Genomic DNA, 18,999 nt, shown 5'->3' on the forward strand with positions numbered 1-18,999 from the left:
AGGAACACATTTGCTTTTAAGAAAGACACTGTTTGCAGTAAGTGCTTTTTTTAAATTGCCCAGTAGTTACAGGGTTCAGACAGGGGCCAAAATCCTCTTGTGGACAAAAATAAAGTTGAGTATTGTTCATCAGAATGATCCCCCAAACTACATCTCTGTTCCCCAGTATTTCGTCATCATTTTAAAAACATACAAATAGTTTTATAGATGCAGTAAAGCTGCACCGCTCTTCCCAGACATAACCTAATGTTTTCTTCCCAGCAACGTGTGTGTGTGCGTGTGTGCGCGCGCCTATTTTATGTTTACTATACTGTAATCTAAAGCGTTACAAAACAGTGTCCTGAGGGAATCTGCCCGTTATGAAGTTTGAACCCGTGTGCATCTTTTATTGGACTCGCTGTTCCTGTGTAACTGGACCCAGTGGATACCTGGCCAGTCAGGACTTGCATTGTTTGTGTGTGTGTGTGTATGACAACAAAAACACACACAACACTCATTAAACGGCGTTGCCTCAGCAGCTGTACATGCTGTGACCCCGGTCTGTGTGGTGTGGTGTTTGGCTGAAAATAAGGCGGCAACAATTGAGCGAGTCACCGTCCTGCAGCTTGGAAATTAGATATGTTTTGGGTTAACACATAATGCATGATATCATGGAAACTCATCCGATGTCCCACCTTTTTAAAACTGTTGCTTGTTAAACCTGCTGACCTTGTTACAGTGTAGGTATATCCAAAGAGAAACCGATGACAGAGAGATGTGGCTGTTAAAACTGTTTAGTGTAAACAGAGGGTGGACAGTGGACACAATAAGTGACACATTTATACATGTTGGTTAATATGCCTGGTTGTCTTTGGACAGAACCAGGCTAGCCTGGTGTTTATGCTAAGCTAAGCTAACGGACTCCAGCATCATAGTGAATGACCAGGTAGCCATCTCCTCATCTAGGCAAGGTGAAGTTTATTTATATAGCACATTTCTTACCCAGAGGCAACCTCAAGTGCTTCACAGATTCCACAAGAAATGCATGATAAAAAAAAACAATAAAAGCAAACAAAAGTTGCAGGCATTAACAACTTTTAGTCTCGACTAAAAGTCAGGATATCTAGCCATCTGCTATCTTGATTTTCTGATCATCCTTCTAAAAATCTGTCCCTCAAATGTTGAATTACTGGAGGTCATATAAAAACGTGTGTAGAAGCCTCTAAGTATTTATGAATACATGCACTGTGTAACACGAAGGTCCTCTGTGTTTGCAGGTGACTATGAGGAAGGACATTGAGAGCCATGACTTTGGGTTCAGTGTATCCGACGGGCTCCTGGAGAAAGGGGTTTACGTCAACATGATCCGCCCCGATGGCCCCGCCGACCAGGCCGGGTTAACACCTTTCGACCGCATTCTCCAGGTAAATCGAATTTGTTATAGATCACCAAATTCTGAATATTGTCATGTTTGGAATATGAGTGTGCATGTAAACGTTGTCACTCTTCTCATCTTTCCGTAACTATACAGCACTCATCTGTACTTTTTTCTTCTACCTTAACCATCGCAGATTAAAATAATAAAATTAAGATAAAATGCATGTACAAAATGTGTAATACAATCCTATATAACATTAGAAATACTCTATTTAACAATTTTCAAACCGACAACTGCTCATCATTATTGCTTTATTGCTGAAAGTTAAATTTAGCTTCAAGCAGAAAAAAAAGCAGCCTAAGCTAATTTCCCAAAAAGTCAAACAATGCCTTTTTATAGAAAATGTGAATGCAGTAGCATGATGAATGATTTTATTTGATTGCAATCCTCTAGGTGAACCGTGTCAGGACCAGGGACTTGGACTGTTGTCTAACCGTGCCCCTAATTATAGAGGCAGGAGACGTCCTGGACTTGGTCATTAGCAGGAATCCACTGGCAGTAGCAGACTCCGTGCTGCCAGACGACTGTGACGACCCCTTCAACTCACTGTTCTGCTTTCCGGAGCACAGGACCAACAGCATCGCCCTGTGACCCCCACTAACACAGACGCTAGCCCTTTTGAAGCACTTGGACCACTCTCTCTCACGCACGCGCGCGCACACACACACACACACACACACGGGGTTATGTTTGTCACACTCACGCAGAGCATCCTCACAGAAACGGCTACAAAGTGCATGTGCTCACCGCTGCCGGTTTTAGTCACTGTGCTCACATGATGCAGTTCAGAGGAGGCTCTGGCTTCAGGGCAGCCCCCCCCCCTCCCTCTCCAGAGGCAAAGCCACATTTGGGTTATATAACAGGAAGAATCATAGCTTCTGCCTGAGCCAGGATGTCAACGCTCACGCCTCAAACGCTGCACACACACACACACACACATGCACGTACTGCATAAATGTACCATCTTTTGCTTTTATGAGCTTGATGCTCACATTGCAAAGAACTTTCTTTTTTTTGCTGCACACAGCTGCACATGCAATTATTTTCATGTATATATAAAACACACACCCGTATCTACACACACAGGGTGTTGGTGGACTCAAGGTCCAGGGCACATTGGGCTTATTTGCATTATTTCAGCCACGACTTGGCTCACTGCCCTCGTTTCCAGTCTCTCCTCCACACTGCTGCCCGCCCCAGAGAGCGGACAGTGCCTCCAAATAGACAGAATGCTCTCTGCTACTTTCCAAATATTCATTAGCTGTGTTTTAAAGCCATTAATGGCTTAATACCAGGAATGCTTGTGAAGACACTCTACCCTTTCTGTTTTTAAAGCGGGCGTCCCTTCACGGGTCAATAGTTCCAGAGATATGTTGCATTTTTGTTTTTTTGTTCCTGTCGGTTCAGTTTCACTTTCTGCATTTGCACTTGACACACACTTTTTTTTGTCACAGTTCATAACTCACTTTTTTTTCCACGTTGCAGTGTTTTTATCTGCATCTCTTTGTGGCATTACACCGGAATGGCTTATGTGTTGGTAAGTGAATTGCATCCTTAACCAGAGGAGGATTAAATGCCTTTTCAATGTTCCGTGGTGAATGATTTTGTTGTTTTCACTCCGTATCTGTCTCTGGATTGATGTTCCTCTCTGGAGTAGCTGTTTTTCCCCCACCGGTATCACGTAGCATGCATAGGATTTGTCCTCGGAAAGTAGCTCTTCCTCAGAACAAAACGGTACTGGGAGTAATCTTTGTTTGCTCCGATAGGATCTTTGTGAGAGTGCCCCCCCCCCCCCCCTTTCTATCATGATGTTGTGTTTTTATAAAGCTTTTGTGTATTAAATCTGGCCTGCTGATCCAGCTGCCTCTCTGGAAACATAGATGTGAGATGGTTTCACTGTCCCGTTTAGAGCAGACTGATTAATCCTTGGGGCGGTAACCTTTTCTTTGTATGTTTTATAGTAAATGTCATGTTGGAAAAGCCTATTTTGGCCTATTTTTAAGGTTTTGTATTAATTTATTGTCTTTATTTAGCTGTATCATGGGTATGCAGTGTTCTTTTTTTTATTTACAGTAAATGCACATTCAGTGTTGTATCTTCATGTAAGCTGTGTGATACTGAATGTGGCCGCACATTGTTTAGTTCATTTCCACATCTTCCCTGAAAATGTCAGGATTTCTTTCAATGGAATCTGAAAGTTATTGGACATGATTTTATTTTTGTTATTTAATTTATTATAAACTAAAATTTATAATTTCTTTTTATGAGAATAAAGTTCATGAAACCAGTTGATTAGGCTTTCAAAGCACTAATGTTGTTTTATTTGGCTTTTGCACACACAGACTCGAAAGTGTCTGTCCACCAGACCGAAATGTATCAAATGTATGGATTGTTGTGAAATTTGCTTAAATCTTGTTTCACTCTTGTAAAATGTTTGTCGCCCTGACTTTTCATCTAGCTTCATCAGGTCAACATTAAATTTGTCAAAATGTTTTGTGACCAAATACCTGCAAAAATTGTGACTATCTCTCATCAGCCTCAGCTGCACTTTGTTTATTGCTACTTAGCAAATGTTAGCATGCTATCGTGCTTAACTTCATTGGTGAACATGGTAAACGCTATACCTGCCAGCATGTTAACGTTGTCATTTTGAGTATGTTAGCATGGCAATGTTAGCATTTAGCTACAACCTCACTGAGCTGCGAGCGTGGCTGTAATAAGCAAAAATCTATACTAATCCTATAGTTCTATAGTATGAACTACATGAAGTGTCGCACTGTTTTATCTCTAAAAAGGTGTAATATATGGGATTGGGAGCATTGCCTCTCAACGGCTCTCACCACGGCTATGGCTGAGCTGGCGGCTCGTAGCCAACTGTGCTAACGGCGCTAATTACGACAAAAGTGCCGATGAAGCCAAAAGTGTTTACCTGAAAAGGTAAGCTTCAGCAACAACTTCATTCTTTGCTCAGGTAGACATTACTGCACTCTAGCTTTGGATAGCAAATAACTGAAGCTATATTAGTTCGCCAAATGTTGAATTTAGCGCCTTAAAAACAATCCGATGTTCAGAAACTGAGCTTTAAACACTAAGTATGAGTATTGACTCTTCACAGAAATGCAAGTCCAAATAACACAATTTCACCAAGTGCTTTTCTCATTAAGCATTTCTTTGCTCTCTCCTGTACTCGTGTTGATCATCCAGGTGATGTGAATTAAAGTCTTAGGGGGTTCAGTTCCCCAAGGGCTAAGGCCGGACCGCGCGACACCAGAGACGTGAGCAAATAAGCCAGTGCCATCTTTATGGGTGAGATGTCAATGCAGTTCCCACCTGCTGGGGGGTGTTAGATTGAAAGTGGGACGGATGGTGTGAAAAGCTTAGGCCAAGTGTCAATGAGCCTTCACAGGGAACGGTCGGTCAGACGTCTGCTCAATGAAAGATGGTTAAATTAATATACATAGCTATTTCACGAGGGGAATCTAAATGTATCGTGATTTGTAGCACTTTATCAAAAGAGTGAAGGGACATGATCACATTAATGGAGACGATACTTAGCAATGTTTGTTTAGTGGGTAAAATCAGAAGCAACAGCCTTCACTAAACCAGAGACTGAAGGCTGTGCACACACATACCGAGTGTATGTAATTAAGTCATCTCCAATGATATCCTGCTTAGCGTGATTAATGTAGTGCCTGTCTATGAAGACCAATAAGATTACTTCTTAGCACTGTAAAGCCAGTTTGAGGTGTGTTTGGCTAACAGCTAACGGGAATAGCAGTACACACATACTGCTGCAAACCTCCCGGCTGCTGTTCTGCGGCTCACTTTTATATTTTTTGGGCTTTGTGTTTGACTAACAGCTAATAAAACTACACACATACTGCTGTGTACATCTCGGCTGCTGCTCTGCAGATCGCTTCTATTGTATTGAAAAGTGTGTTTGGCTAACCGCTAACAGCTAATGGAACTACCAGTAGACAGTGCTGTACCTCTCCGCAACTCAGCCGCTGTGGTGAGTTTTATTTAGTTTTTGGCCCGATTGCATGCATACAGCACCGCTTGATTTTCAGTTTGAATGAAGTGTGTTTTGTGACCTTACAGCCCATTCGTGTTGGGGTTGTATTAATTAATTGAATCACCCAATACAACAGTGATCCTTGCAGATACACCCGGCAAAGGTCTGCACTCTACTGACTGTCCCGCTTCTCAAATTTAAACAATACATATAATAACAGTAATAAATATATTGGAGGAAAATGTTAATATTTAGAGAATAAAGAATTCTTATGACACATAATCCAAAGAACAAATGTTTATTTGTAATCTAAATAGAAATGATGCAATGTGCATCTCAAAGGGGACAACTGTGAGACAAAAATACTTTGGTACACTTGAATCCAAGATTTTAACAGACAAAGCAGAACGGTACTGTTGTGGCTACTGCACATGCTTCAGATTTTGTTTCTAACTGTGCAAGTTGTTGAATTATTGAACAATATTCAAAATTTAATGGTGCATTTTGAGCGAGGAGAGAATGCCATTGCTTCAATGAATAATGCACGCTGAAAAGTGTAATCCTGGCTCACAACATAATTAATATTTAGAAAACAAATTGCTGAGTTTTCAGTAAAATGGTGATGGTGTTCATATGATGTACAGTATAAAATTGTTACAAAAAGGCATATGTGATTTACAAACAATTAAAATTCTACAATATAAATGCCTAAACCGAACATTAGAGACTAGAATCCAGTGGTAGTTCTGCAGAGCGCATCTGCTTTTGTAATGAGCACAATGGAGAGAGCGTTCAGGATGTTTAGAAAAAAAGTTATGTTTTTACTTTTAAAGTGATCTTCTCACAGATTCTTCTAAGAATATTTGATGTCAGATTTCTACTCTTTTTGCATCATTGTCTTAGCAAGTCGACAACTAGATACTGTATATCAAATATTACAATATCAAAAAGTTAGAAGCTAAAAATATTTCCTCCTGAAATTTGTTGCAAATGCAACTCCACATAATCTTGCAACAATCAAAACAAATACTACAATAAAGGTGAAACGACATATAAAGTGCAAAGAGGGGTTTCAATAAATGCACTGGGACTGACTAGTAGTCACACAGGCTGTGTACAAATACTCTAAAAATGCCATTTCCCTTTTCTCCTTACTTCCTCTTCCCTAGTGTTTTTTTATTTTTCATTTTGTAGTCTCATGTTTTTGAGAATGGATTTCATTTGGATGGATGCATTTCTCACAGTATTTGGCCAAGGCCTTGTTCAACTTGCAACTTAAAGAATGTCAAGCAAAGATTAACTCTTTACACTGCATAATTGCCACTTAACGTGTTACGGATTTGTACTCTAAGAGACGTGGGTGGCTCACGTACATTCATTTTCACTGTAGGGGTGACCAACAACAACAAGATATTAGAAGTTAGCTTGGGCAACAATCACGTGAGGGTGTTTGGACGTCTTCTACCTTTCACGTGGTTAATTGCTCGATTATTTTACTGAATTTATGTGAAATGAGAATTTCTTCTATTACACCAAAAAAAACAATTTAAAAAATCAAATTCCTCATCTCTTCTCCGGAATCAACAGAATGGTAGTAAACATTGAACATTTTCTATCTCAATATACTTAACTGAGATCAGTGCCAACTACAGCAATAACAATTGTAACATCAACAATATCGATATAGTAAAAAATAAAAATACAAGAGAAACATTACAACAATGATATATAACTCTCTTCATAGAGATCAAACCAGAGTATCTCTAATGTGAATATATTTGACGATGTAAACCTACTATTATCAAAGTTAGCAAATATGATAATAACACAGAGAAAGCACATCAATCTTATTCCTCTCACAGAGAGCGCTCACATCGTTGTTTCTACAATGGTGTGGGTGGGCTTGTTCAAGCCATTGTTCCCGTTTGGGTTCAGGGGCTGTGTCAGCTCGCTGGCCTTCAAGTTGTACTCTTTCGGGCGAGAGCTCACGCCTGACTTCGCCGGGGCTGCCACTGCTTTTATCCTCTGAGGGAAGGAGATGACAGATTAGAATAATGATCATCACAAACTGGGGTCGGTTTAAGGCTCAAATTCTAAGTGGAAAACAACGTAATTCAACATCTGGATTTGTGCAATGTACAAAAAAAACCCTCAATGTTAATTTAAAATTGCTCTTGCCAAGACCTGAGAAGAAAAGATCGACACCAGGTGCATGTATGAGGGCTAGATATGAAGCTACAGCCAGGAGACCTTAGCTTCGCTTAGCATAATAACTGTCATAGACAGCGACAATATTGAAGGGGAGGGTCATGTGACAAACGGGGGAGTAGCCTAGCTAGCACTACCGCTTTCAAGCTAATCTGCTAGCATGTTTACTACATTATTGGCTGAAGGTTTGACAATGTGTCTTAATTAAGAAGAATTACAATGGACACATTTCAGTAGAAAATTACATTTGTTGTCTAATAGTTACAACGGCATTGAGCTAATGTTAGCTAACATTAGCTAACTAACAATTCTGTGTCTGAATAACTATTAACTTTGGAGAGTATAACTAGCCACAAAACAATAGACCCACTGCAGGTCGATTAACAAGATTTTTTATTGGTAATTGTCTAAGAACAGTTGTGTTATGTGCTTCTTCACTGTTTACCTTCTGCAGTACAAGTAGACGTTAGCTAGCAATGCTACCGAAAACAGCTGTCTCAGTTGCACATGTGACTCTTTTAAACTTTGATTTCTGTACCGATTATGCAAACCAGAAGAAATGTGTTAATTTGTGAGCTTTAGAGGTGCTGATTGGTGGATTTTGTCACTTTCAGACAGAGCCAGGCTAGCTCTTTAAGCTAAGCTAACCATCTCCAGGATCGAGCTTCATATTTAGGGTGCTGGTATATCAGAGCAATATCATCTAACTCTCTGCAAAAAAGCAAATAAATGCATTTCTGCAAATTTCTATTTCTTTAAAAGTACTAAAAGATCGAGCTCACCTCGATCAGGGGTCCCTCAGACTGTAAGATCTTGATGACCATCACCATGGGGATGCAGATCATGGAGGACAGGGCCAAACACCAGCCTATACCGATGGCCCAGTCCGGGTACTCATACACCTTGTTATAGGTCAAGGGCTTGTACTTCACCAGGGAGAAGACAAAGCAGCCCTGGAAAACAAACACAAGCTTCCATTAGTACAAGTTGTACACAACATTTCTACCAACAATATCTCGTCCAAGGCAATAAAACGACATGACGAAAAGCTGCCGCTCATCTCTCACCATGCAGAGGACAGGAGTGATTATGGTCCAGCTCCATTTCATCCATGCGTTTGGTCTGTAGCCAATCATGTCCTCAATGCCATCGTAGAATTTATCCACTCCTATTGCAAAACAAAGAATTACATGAATGCAAGCATAGTATGAAAAATGTTTCAGTAGATAAGATATCAGCAGTCTGTACTATTCCGGTGTTATTGTTTTGTTATTGCAGAAGGACCTCCATATCTGCCTCTTATCTCTGGTGTCTGCCCTTAACTGCAGTATATATATTTCCACTGGGACACGTACCAAATACTGTTAAAGTACAAACAGTCTCGGCTTTGTCAGGTCATCACTTATACTTCCTCCGAGTTTATTGTAGTTCACGGTGTGTTTTATGGCATCATTAAGTGGGTTGTGTGCAGTGCTGATGTTTATTATGCTCCTTTGTTAACAATAAGTTCTTCTATTCTGTTTTTAGTTCCTTTTTAACATCTGGCGAGGGACTACGGATGAAGCGCAGCAGCTGGTGAGGTCCTTTGTGATGCTGCTACAGAAGCATCTTTTGTAGAGACGATTAAAAACAACAGTCTGGGACACTGGTTCACAACTGTTTTGACTTGCAATAGGTTGCATATAGGTTGCATATGTCTATTGGCAGTGAAGACTTCTCATGTAGTTTATTTTAGTCATTTTTAGAGTCCTGAAGAGGAAAAACTCTTCAGTATTCCACAAGAGATAAGCAAATATTCAAGAAAAGACTGAAAAGGGGACAATTGACTGAAGATGACTCGAGTAAACTTCCTATATTGGCTGAATTTTGTATTTGAAGTATTGTTACTCCTGTCATGGTGTTATAGCCTGTGAATGTTGTGATAGTGGTAGTGATACAGAGGTAGGGGGTGGCGACCAGTTCAAAGCGGAAGTAATGGAGTAGGAAAAACAAATTAAATATCTGGGTTTTTCTGAGCAGTTATTTGGGGAAACGTACTTAGTGCAGTGGCGATTTGCCAGACAAAATCGAAACAGCCCGATGGGTACGTGGTACACGCAGGCAAAAGAGGCCATTGTCCATGCAAAATGTTTGTGTTTCTTATCATATATTTCTCCAAAAACAAGCACACAAAAGAACAATGAAATCATGGCTATCGCTGCCTTTCTTTGCTCTGGTAAAAAAAAAAAACTGATGCATCAGATGCATCATTTATTGCAATTAACAGAATCAAGAAGTTTTGCAATAACACTTCTATTTGTGGAAGATGCAGCGTTGCTTTTAGTTTAAACGTTCTTAATAATACTAGGATGTAATCTGTTGGGAGGCAACCCCTGGATAGCCAATCGCAATCCAACACCACCAACCCCCCCCTCACCACGTCTCTTCTTGCAGTTAAAGTTATTTACTACTGATGTGGGAAGAACCACAAGGACACCTTTGTTTACCACCAAAAGACATCATTTGTTCTTTTTTTTTCTCAACTGTTTACGATCATGACTTTGAAAAACGACACACAAGTTACTTCCACTTACCATAAACCCAGGATACAGCGATGCATTCAAAGAATGCAACCCACAAAAGGCACACACCGCTGGCTGCATAGTAGTCAAAGAGTTGAAACACATACATGCCACCCTGGAAAGAGAAAAGAAAGGGGGGGGACACATTAATTATCTCTCTGATGTGTGTCGAACCAAAGAAAGTCACACAGATAGAAGTGGGTATTAAAGTGGATGGTGCACGTTGAAAGCCGCGCACTAGAATGCTGGCGCCCAACCAACGAAGGCAGAGTTGAACAGGTGCTGAGACGCCATTGAAGCACGATTAAGTGCTAAACGGAAAACGGCGTTCCAAATTTGTTCCATTCACACATGTGACGTGAGCGGTGAATGTGGATAGGAGGCCATATTTGGTCGTGACAATGGGGGACAGCCGACGGTGGAGAGTGGAAAGTCTGTAGCGTTATCTCCGCCGTTGATCCGAGCACGCCGACTCCCTTCTCCTTTTTTTTTTCTGAGCGGGATAAGCAGAGGGAAGTAGTGAAGTGACTGCTGGTGAACTTACTTTTGTTACCATGACCAGCCCCAGGAGATAGCTCATGGAACACATCACGGCTATGAAGATCTCCCGTCGGTAACCCTTCCTGAGGAAGTTCGGATACAGATCCACAATGGAGGTGATCTGTCCTTCCACTTCAACAAACTGTGGGGATAAAAGCAACTGTTAAGTTCTCAGCAGGGGGAAGGGGGGAGAAAAAAGTTTCCTCCTGTGTTTCCATGCAGCTCTTGTTTTGTCTCCACAAACCAGTGATTACAGAATGAGAGCTGTCTTTGTTGAGCAGTAATGAGAATTTAAACAGGGCTCCTCTCTGCAGCTCTGGTTTGTCACTACCAAGACACAACAGAAACGAAACAACAGAGCATCACTGTCTCCCCGTCTCCCCGTCCCTCTCTCCTGCTCCCCTGTGTCTCCTCATTGCCTCGCAAGCTACATGATGTCGTAACAAAATCGTCCCTATTCACAAAGAACATGCTTCTTTGTTGCGCCCGGGGGAAAAAAAAGCAAACAAAAAGCCCCTTACATAGCAGCGGCATGTATGTGTGAGTGACCGCGACAATACGTAGCATTCAGGACCACAAATCTGCATGAAATTTATGGTCAAAAAAATGCACCCACATACACACACAAACACTGTAACTGGCAGCATTTGTCTCTTGGAAATAGCCTCATGTGTATTTACATGTGCTCAAATTTAGAGCCTGATCTCGTAGTTGACTCTGTACAGGACTGAGTTAGCACAGGAGTAGAATTACACTTGGGAGGCAGGAAATGTGATATGACCGGCGAATCCCTCTGGTGCACACTTGTGTTTTGTCAATGCAGATTATCTTGTCTTAATCAAAGCTCTGCCTCCTACCAAAGCTAGAAAACTTGAATGCAAGCTATGATAATGACTCCTACTAACTAAATGTTTGGCTTTTAAAGCCTATCAACTTCTAAAAACACTTAATTTGTGGTGTTGTGGGGCATTATAAAGGGATATAATCCTCACAAATTGCGGTCCAGTGTGACAGTTAAAAGGCCTTTGTGGGAACAGGCGGCTTTACTTGTCTGTTATCGGATACCTTGGAGACGTTAGATGTGGATCAGAGAGACACTTCATGTGTTTTACACATCGGGGCTGGCAGGAGCCAACAAACCCACGGGACCTGGAAGGTGTCCACGTGAAAGCTACTGACCTGGCTGTCGAGGCCCAGGAGCAGCAGCATGATGAAGAAGAGGATGGCCCAGAGGGTCGGCATCGGCATCATGGACACGGCTTTTGGGTAGGCGATGAAGGCCAAACCGGGACCTGGAGGGAGGACACAGCAGGGACGGGGAGAAGGGGAGAAGGACAGGATTAATATTTCTGTCTGATTTACAGCTTGGACGACATAAAGAGGATTGAAAAAAAAAAAAGATTGAGCTAGAGAAGCTGAGCTACTGCCAATAATCTACAAGATCTATATTTATATAACAATTGTAATGTTATGTTATGGTTGTGTTAATATTCATATCAATATCATTGTGTACTCACAAAAATTACGTTTTTCTTTTACTTTAATGCCAATAAATCCACATTGAAGTTCAATTAATATGTCGAACAATTTAAAGACGTGTTTGTTCTTTGTTGGCTTTGTGTGTTGAGTTGCTTTGAGGAAATAGTGTTTTTTTCATGCTTTAATGTCCCGTATGTGTTAATATCAACAACCATATTCAACTCTGCATATGGTCTCTTTTACATTGTACATATTACATAACTGCCTCTTGTTTATACTGAATATTACACACCCAGACCATTCTACTGCACACAGTATTCATTACATCCTGTTCATGCTGCTGCTTTACATTGTGTTTACATTTAACTCTAAATGCACGTTTGCTACTGTTTGCATTATCTGGCAAGATCCTAATCTGCATTCCTGGTTCTTACTGTGAGCAATAACAATAAAGTGGACTCTAAACTAAACAAAGCAGACGAGGACTGCAGCAAATGAAACATATCAACATAATAATAATAATAATAATAATAATAATAGGAGCATGAGGCACAAAGTCAGCAAACACATTAACTAGTGCCTCAATTGAACAGCTGAGCAAAATGTATTTCTACATTAAAAAAGAATGAATGAATTTTTGTTCTGTGTTTTCATTTATGATGTAAAATCCTGTATGTACACTCTAACATGCTATCACAGAACTCCTGTCATTGTCATACACTTTGTAGTTTGATTGTATTCAAGTTGCATTCTTAAAGAAAGCAAGAGTTTAATTTGAAAGTGAACAGAGCGAGAATGCAGAAAGAAGACGCATCTCCTCAAAAACAAGTCCACATAGGGTGTAAAAGGAAGGCAGAAAACAGAAGCGGTGTGGCGTCCACCTCAGGAGATCCACAGCTTGTTAACACAACTGGGCTTGCAGTGCAGTGCTGCTGGTCAGAAATATCACACTCAGGGTGTCAGTGCACATACAGTAGAGTACAGTCAGTGCTGGGCCAATCTTCTGAGCAATGTCCTCTGGTCAAAAAGATGTGAAGCTATTCAAATAACGAGAGCAAGTTGTTGTATGAGGAGCTCTTTGACAGCACGGTTCATTGTGTGCAATTGCCGATACCTGTACATTTCAGCATCATCGTTTCCGAGACTTGAATAAACTACTTGACCCCCCCCCCCCTCCTCATTTAAAATATGCTGGACTAGCTCTTTTGACAAGTTTCCAATTGTCTTTTCTTTTTTTCTCTTTTTTTGGGTTGTTTTCTTTGGCAACAGTGCCCACCATCACTGCTGCCATCACCTTGGACCCTCGTACCTGACTCTGCCACATCGGCAATGTCCACCCCTTGTTCTTGTGCCATGAAGCCCAGGACGGAAAATATTGCGAAGCCAGACACAAAACTGGTACCGCTGTTGAGGCCTCCCAGCAGCAAACAGTCCCTATGTCACACATATGTCATGGAGGTTGTTAATGACACACAGGCGGAACTGAAGTTCCCATTGTCTTTTCACGCAACCGTCTCTGACACGAGTTGCTGTCACTACTACAGTCCCCACTCTCTCTCTCCCCCCCGCCCCCCCAGCGGAAACACAACTCACCTGTAGCAGTTGTATCTGTATTTGTTGTAGCTCCCCAGCGACGTCATGGCTCCCAGGCAAATGGCGTAGGAGAAGAAAATCTGGGTTCCTGCATCGATCCACACCTGAGGAGACAGAGGAACAGGTGGTTTTCACAGTGTTTTTCCAGAGTAGGTCAGCCTGTTTATGAAATACTTTTTGGAAAATTTAAAGGACCCCGGTGTGCACAGTGTGGTTCACGTGTTAAATTTGTGACTGTAGTGAATTTGTTAAGTTTACATTATTTTGTTATTTCCCATGAACATGGAAGTGCTTTTATTTTGAAAAGACAGACGCAGTTTATGGAAGGAAAGGAAAACAGTGCAGTAATGTTAAGGCGGAGATAAACAACACAAAGATAACCAAGTAATAAAGACAAACGGGGATATAATAATGTGAGTTTAGCTCCATTAGAGAGGGCAGCAAGTTGTTAAATGTATTTGTTTGTATCTGGTCATTTGAGTTTGTTTGTGTAATTTGCTGATTTTCTATTGAAAAAGAAGTTCAATGTTCCTTCTGTTTGTTTAATTTCCCATATTAGCTCCGTCGTTGAAGTTAAACAGAGTAACTGCATTGGATCATCAGTCCAAGTTTGTGTTATTTTGACTGTGATGCTACAGAAATGTTATCACGAGCTCCTTGCTAGTGAGCTAATCAAATGTAAGAGTGATTGCTCACACCGCGAAGGCAAACATTTTATTAAACATACAATAACTGGGTTTTTTGTCCACTTCGGAGCAGCAGAAACAAGTTGTGAACACAACATTGACATATTATCACCTTTCGAAGGCTTCAGGATGCTAAACTTGAGAAACTAGCAAGAGTACGCTAGATTTAAAAAAAATATCCAACAGAAAAACCCAGCCTAGTGTTGCCAAGTCTTTTACAATGAAAGTATCTAACAGCTCCAAAAGTCCCTAAATCTAGCAAGAAAGTCGGCAAGTCTGCAGCACTGACAGCCCGTCCCTTCAGGCCAGCCACCAAAAGCCACTCCCCCTAAAATTATCATCATGAACATAAACAACCAACATGGCTACTGTTAGTACTCACAGCTGTCAAGCTCGTGGAGGAACATTCCTGTATCATTCAATTTGGAGTCGTGTTTCTGGCTTCATGATGAATGGGAGTTCAATATTGTAATATTGCAATATTCTAATACTGAGGTGCTGAGGAGCAGAGATCTTTCACTGCAGCCAAAAACGACACTGATGAGAGCGGCGAGACGGAACCAAAACTGTAAAGTTGCAGACCAGAAAACCAAACACTGAGAGATGCTATGAAGCTGGGAAGAGCTGAGTCGAGTCATAACTTCCTGTGGGTACGAGTGACCGCTTTTACACATAAGTAGTCATGTGATCCATTGCCAATATAAAAATAGAGCAACTGCAATAACAGTTACCACAATTTTCACATTGGCAAAAGCTTCAACAAGGAGTCCAAAACAGAAAATATTAACATTGAATGCACACATAGCAGTGGTGACATGGTGACAATGTCATTGATTTTATCTGAAACCTCATGAACAACATTAACTCTGTGAAACGTAGTCAAATGTCTTTTTTTTCCAACTGCACAGGACACATGGGGGCTAGCCGATCCACATATGCCTGCTTGGTTTTGATGTTAATCCAATCACTCATGATAAATGATGTAATCGAGTTATATAACGAAACTACACATCTACACTACTACAGTGGTTTAGATATTGAGAATGAGATGAGAAGATTGATGCCGATTCAATATCCATCTGTTAAATATGGAGCTACAGGCAACAGCCAGTTAGCTTAGCATAGCATAAAGACTGGAAACAGGGGGAAACAGCTACCGTGGCTCTGTCCAAAGGTAACAAAATCAGCCTACCAGCGCATCCAAAACACATATATTAACACGTTATATCTTGGTTGTTGTCTAAAAAAGCACAAGCAACACGTTGTGGTTCTATCGGGGGTTATGTCAAAACTTTTTTTTGCGCGGCCACTTCCTGAAGTCACTGTGACAACGCAACATTTTTACACTTTGGTTGCACAGATTAACAGATGAAACGTGTTAATTAGTGACCTTTAAGGGGGCTGGTAGGTGGATTTTGGACAGAGCCACGCTAGCTATTTCCAGGTCTTATGCTAAGCTAGTTGGCTGCCAGCTCTAGTTTCATATTTAGCATACAGAACTGAAAGTGGTATCAATTTTCTCATTTAACTCTCAGCAAGAAATATAACACAACGAGGCTACTAGTTGAGATTATGACTTTTTTCATTTAGCCACACGCTGACTCGTGTCCAAGTTTTAGGACTCATTCCTGCAGCACTCTATCACAGATGAAGAGGAGAAGAAGAAGAGTTCTTGATCCTACCTCTGGGTCTTGTAGGCGGGTCAGGTTGGGGTAAAGGTAGAATTTGATCCCTTCAGATGCCCCAGGCAGGGTCACTCCTCGTATCAACAGCACAATCAGCATCACAAATGGGAAGGTTGCTGTTACGTACACCACCTAGACAGGACAACGGAACGATTAGCCAAAATACTGACCAGCTGTCATGCACTTATGACTCACCACCCTTGACATATATAATGGGGTAAAAACACTACTTCCTTTTTGAAGTTCTCATTTCTAAGTTGTGTTTTTTTTCCGACTGCAGGTCAAGAGAAACATCGTTCTTGTTGTTCCCCTTAATGTACTTGTTTTTGTAGCAAGTTTTATCCGCCGCTTTGGCATTGCTGAGCACCTCGCGGTTTTCTGAGCACCCTGAACGCCTCAAGTTGAAAATAATTCCTCTCAGAGCCATAAAGTGCCCAACGTCATTAGCATTTTTTTCTCGTTGTGGTGACTTTTTCCTGGATGCTTGATGCAAAATGACTTCACCAACTGTAGTTACTATGAATTAGTGCTGTACTTGACATTTCAAGTACGTTTTTTTATTTATTTAAACTGTACTATTAATAACTATGAGACGGTTCGCTTTTTTTCGGGACTTTTCTCGGACTTTTAACAATGATGATCTCGCTCCATACACTTATATGTTCATCTCTGTGGAAGTCTGATTCAAAAGACGTGCAGTCTATGGCTGTAACTCACCTATGAAACCATCTCTCACATGCTTAGACATTCTGACACCGCTGGTTCTAAATACTCTCGTACATAAACTGCCATTTGAACGTTAATATGATCCTGAATTAACCCGATGTGGGGAGCTCTGATAGGTAGCCAAATAGTTCATTCTCTTAAGGACAAAACAAGATTTTCCAGGACTTTTTACCTTTTTTCTCATTTTCCATGACTGGAACTGTTTTCCAGGTTTTTCTCAGAACGCGTGGGAAACCTGATACAGCAGCCTACAGACGTCATGATGAGGGTTTCAGATGCATGCCCACAGGAGTCACACTACACTGCATAAAGGCTTCTCACTGCAATTTGGCTTTAGATTAATCATTTTAATGCACACTAATCATAACAATGCAAGTTAACAAGTTCTGAATTTTTCCACCCAGAGCTCGTCTCGTTGGCTCCGACCCGGCTTCTGACAGAAACAGAGAGGAGGCTGAGCAGTCGATGTTTTACAGCCGACAGTGAGTCTGGCCAACAAGAAACTTCAAGGACAGCGCAGAGGCTCGTGCCTCTAAATCAACCAAATTAACTGCTTTCCGAGCATGTGGCTTTCCTCGAAGCAACGGTGAAAAAAAAATAAAAGAAGAAGTAAAGGCCAAACAGCATCCAGGCAACACAATAACAAACAGGACGCGTCTCCGTTTCAGCAACTCACTTTCCCCGTGGACTTGACTCCCTTCCAGATGCAGAAGAAGCAGATGACCCACACTGCGAGGAGACACAGGGCCAGGTCCCACTTCAGGGGCCCGATGTCCTCGATCCCACTGGAGATGCTCAGGACGTTGCGTCTGCAGAGGAGACAGAGACGCACAACAGCTTAATGGCGGTTTGATAAGGGATCGTGTGACAACCCTGATAAACGTGGAGATCAAACAGACACATGATGTAGCCTGCTCTGTTCTGCTGCTCTGGCCTGTCCAGCGTCTGAATATGGAGGGAAAGACAGCTTCAAGGCTTTAACATTGAAGTGTCTAATGCTGCATGAATATTTTTAGTTTAGAGCCATTCATTGTGATGAATTACCTGCAAATTCAGGGTTAAAAAGGTTGTTTTTCATTTCATTCTGCTGCACAAATACAGTTTGAGATAAACTAGCAGAAAACTAAAAGTAAACGGTGCTTTTTTTGTAAGAATTGTTCAAACACATTTTTTGCGTTTGTGTGTTAGTGTGCATGTGTCAGTTAATACTCACTCCCAGAACTCAGTGACGGGGGAGGTAAAGTTGGTCATGTTGGCTGCGAGCCATAAGGTCTTGTTCCTGCGGATCGTGTCCTCTATGCAGAATTCTGTGTTCCAGGGCTGATTGCATTTGGCCCAGGGGAGCTCCGGCTGGAAGCACTGAAACAGGTAGTAGAGTCCCCAGGCCAAGATCACGATGTAGTAGACGTTCAGCAGAGACACGATCACCACAGAGGCATAGCCGATACCTGGAGAGGGGACGGGAAAGAAGGCAGATTTTCAGCGTCATGGTTTCCGTTTTGTTTAACATTAAGCTTTTATGTTTCTGGTCACCTGATGGATGTAAGTCCACTCTCTTTTAGCTCTGATTTTGGTCTCCACTAACTCCAGAAATATTCTTCTGTGTGGTTTTGTCACTTCGAGCAACACTCGCTCAAGTAGTCACATAATCTGCTGTTATTTGTAATCCAAAAAGTGATAATATCGCTTTAACAGCAGTTGAAAATCTTGTTTTATTTATTATTAAGTTTAACTTCATGCCTTGCTTATAGACTTTGTATAAGAAGTGGACGTTGTCACTGCGACGTCACCCACTGGTTAGTGGACCATCGTTTTGAAGCCTCGAATTTGACATCTTGGTTTTTGCAACCAGAAGTGACACAAGAGGGTGGAGCCAAGTCCAACCGAACACTGAATAAGAACATTTTAAGCGACCAAAAATGTAACAATTAACTTTCATGAAGTGAAAACACGATGTGAAAGGGTTAACGTTGTAGGACGAAAACACAGACAACGCTGTGGTAGAGACCTGGCAATCATTTTTTAGGCGACTAAAAATGTTCCAATTAACTTTCATGAAGTGAAAACACACTGTAAAAAGGGTTAAAGT

General features: G+C 41.3%; 2 protein-coding genes across 5 annotated transcripts in view; one reads left to right on the forward strand and one right to left on the reverse strand.

The window, feature by feature from the left end:
• The window catches only part of LOC116382142 (glutamate receptor-interacting protein 2-like), a 34,490-nt gene extending 30,765 nt beyond the window's left edge, over window positions 1–3,725 (forward strand). For all 4 annotated transcript variants that reach the window (XM_031844914.1, XM_031844915.1, XM_031844916.1 and 1 more), the window contains exons 23-24: window positions 1,257–1,403; window positions 1,811–3,725. In XM_031844914.1, coding sequence (XP_031700774.1) covers window positions 1,257–1,403; window positions 1,811–2,008 — 345 coding nt within the window. In that variant the 3' untranslated portion in view covers window positions 2,009–3,725. The remainder of the gene's footprint in view (window positions 1–1,256; window positions 1,404–1,810) is intronic.
• Window positions 3,726–5,714: 1,989 nt separating this feature from the next.
• LOC116382585 (sodium- and chloride-dependent taurine transporter-like) lies at window positions 5,715–18,389 on the reverse strand (the record flags this gene model as incomplete). The annotated part of the gene is made up of 11 exons (XM_031845768.1): window positions 5,715–7,457; window positions 8,423–8,593; window positions 8,708–8,808; window positions 10,214–10,316; window positions 10,746–10,883; window positions 11,921–12,033; window positions 13,530–13,654; window positions 13,814–13,917; window positions 16,182–16,316; window positions 17,587–17,719; window positions 18,124–18,389. Coding segments are annotated over 11 exons (1,545 nt in total), but the record flags the coding sequence as incomplete, so codon positions are not given.
• Window positions 18,390–18,999: the final 610 nt, after the last annotated feature.

Source organism: Anarrhichthys ocellatus, unplaced genomic scaffold (genome assembly GCF_004355925.1).
Source record: "Anarrhichthys ocellatus isolate YVR2014 unplaced genomic scaffold, GSC_Weel_1.0 scaffold5, whole genome shotgun sequence".
In the NCBI taxonomy this organism is placed as follows: domain Eukaryota; kingdom Metazoa; phylum Chordata; class Actinopteri; order Perciformes; family Anarhichadidae; genus Anarrhichthys; species Anarrhichthys ocellatus.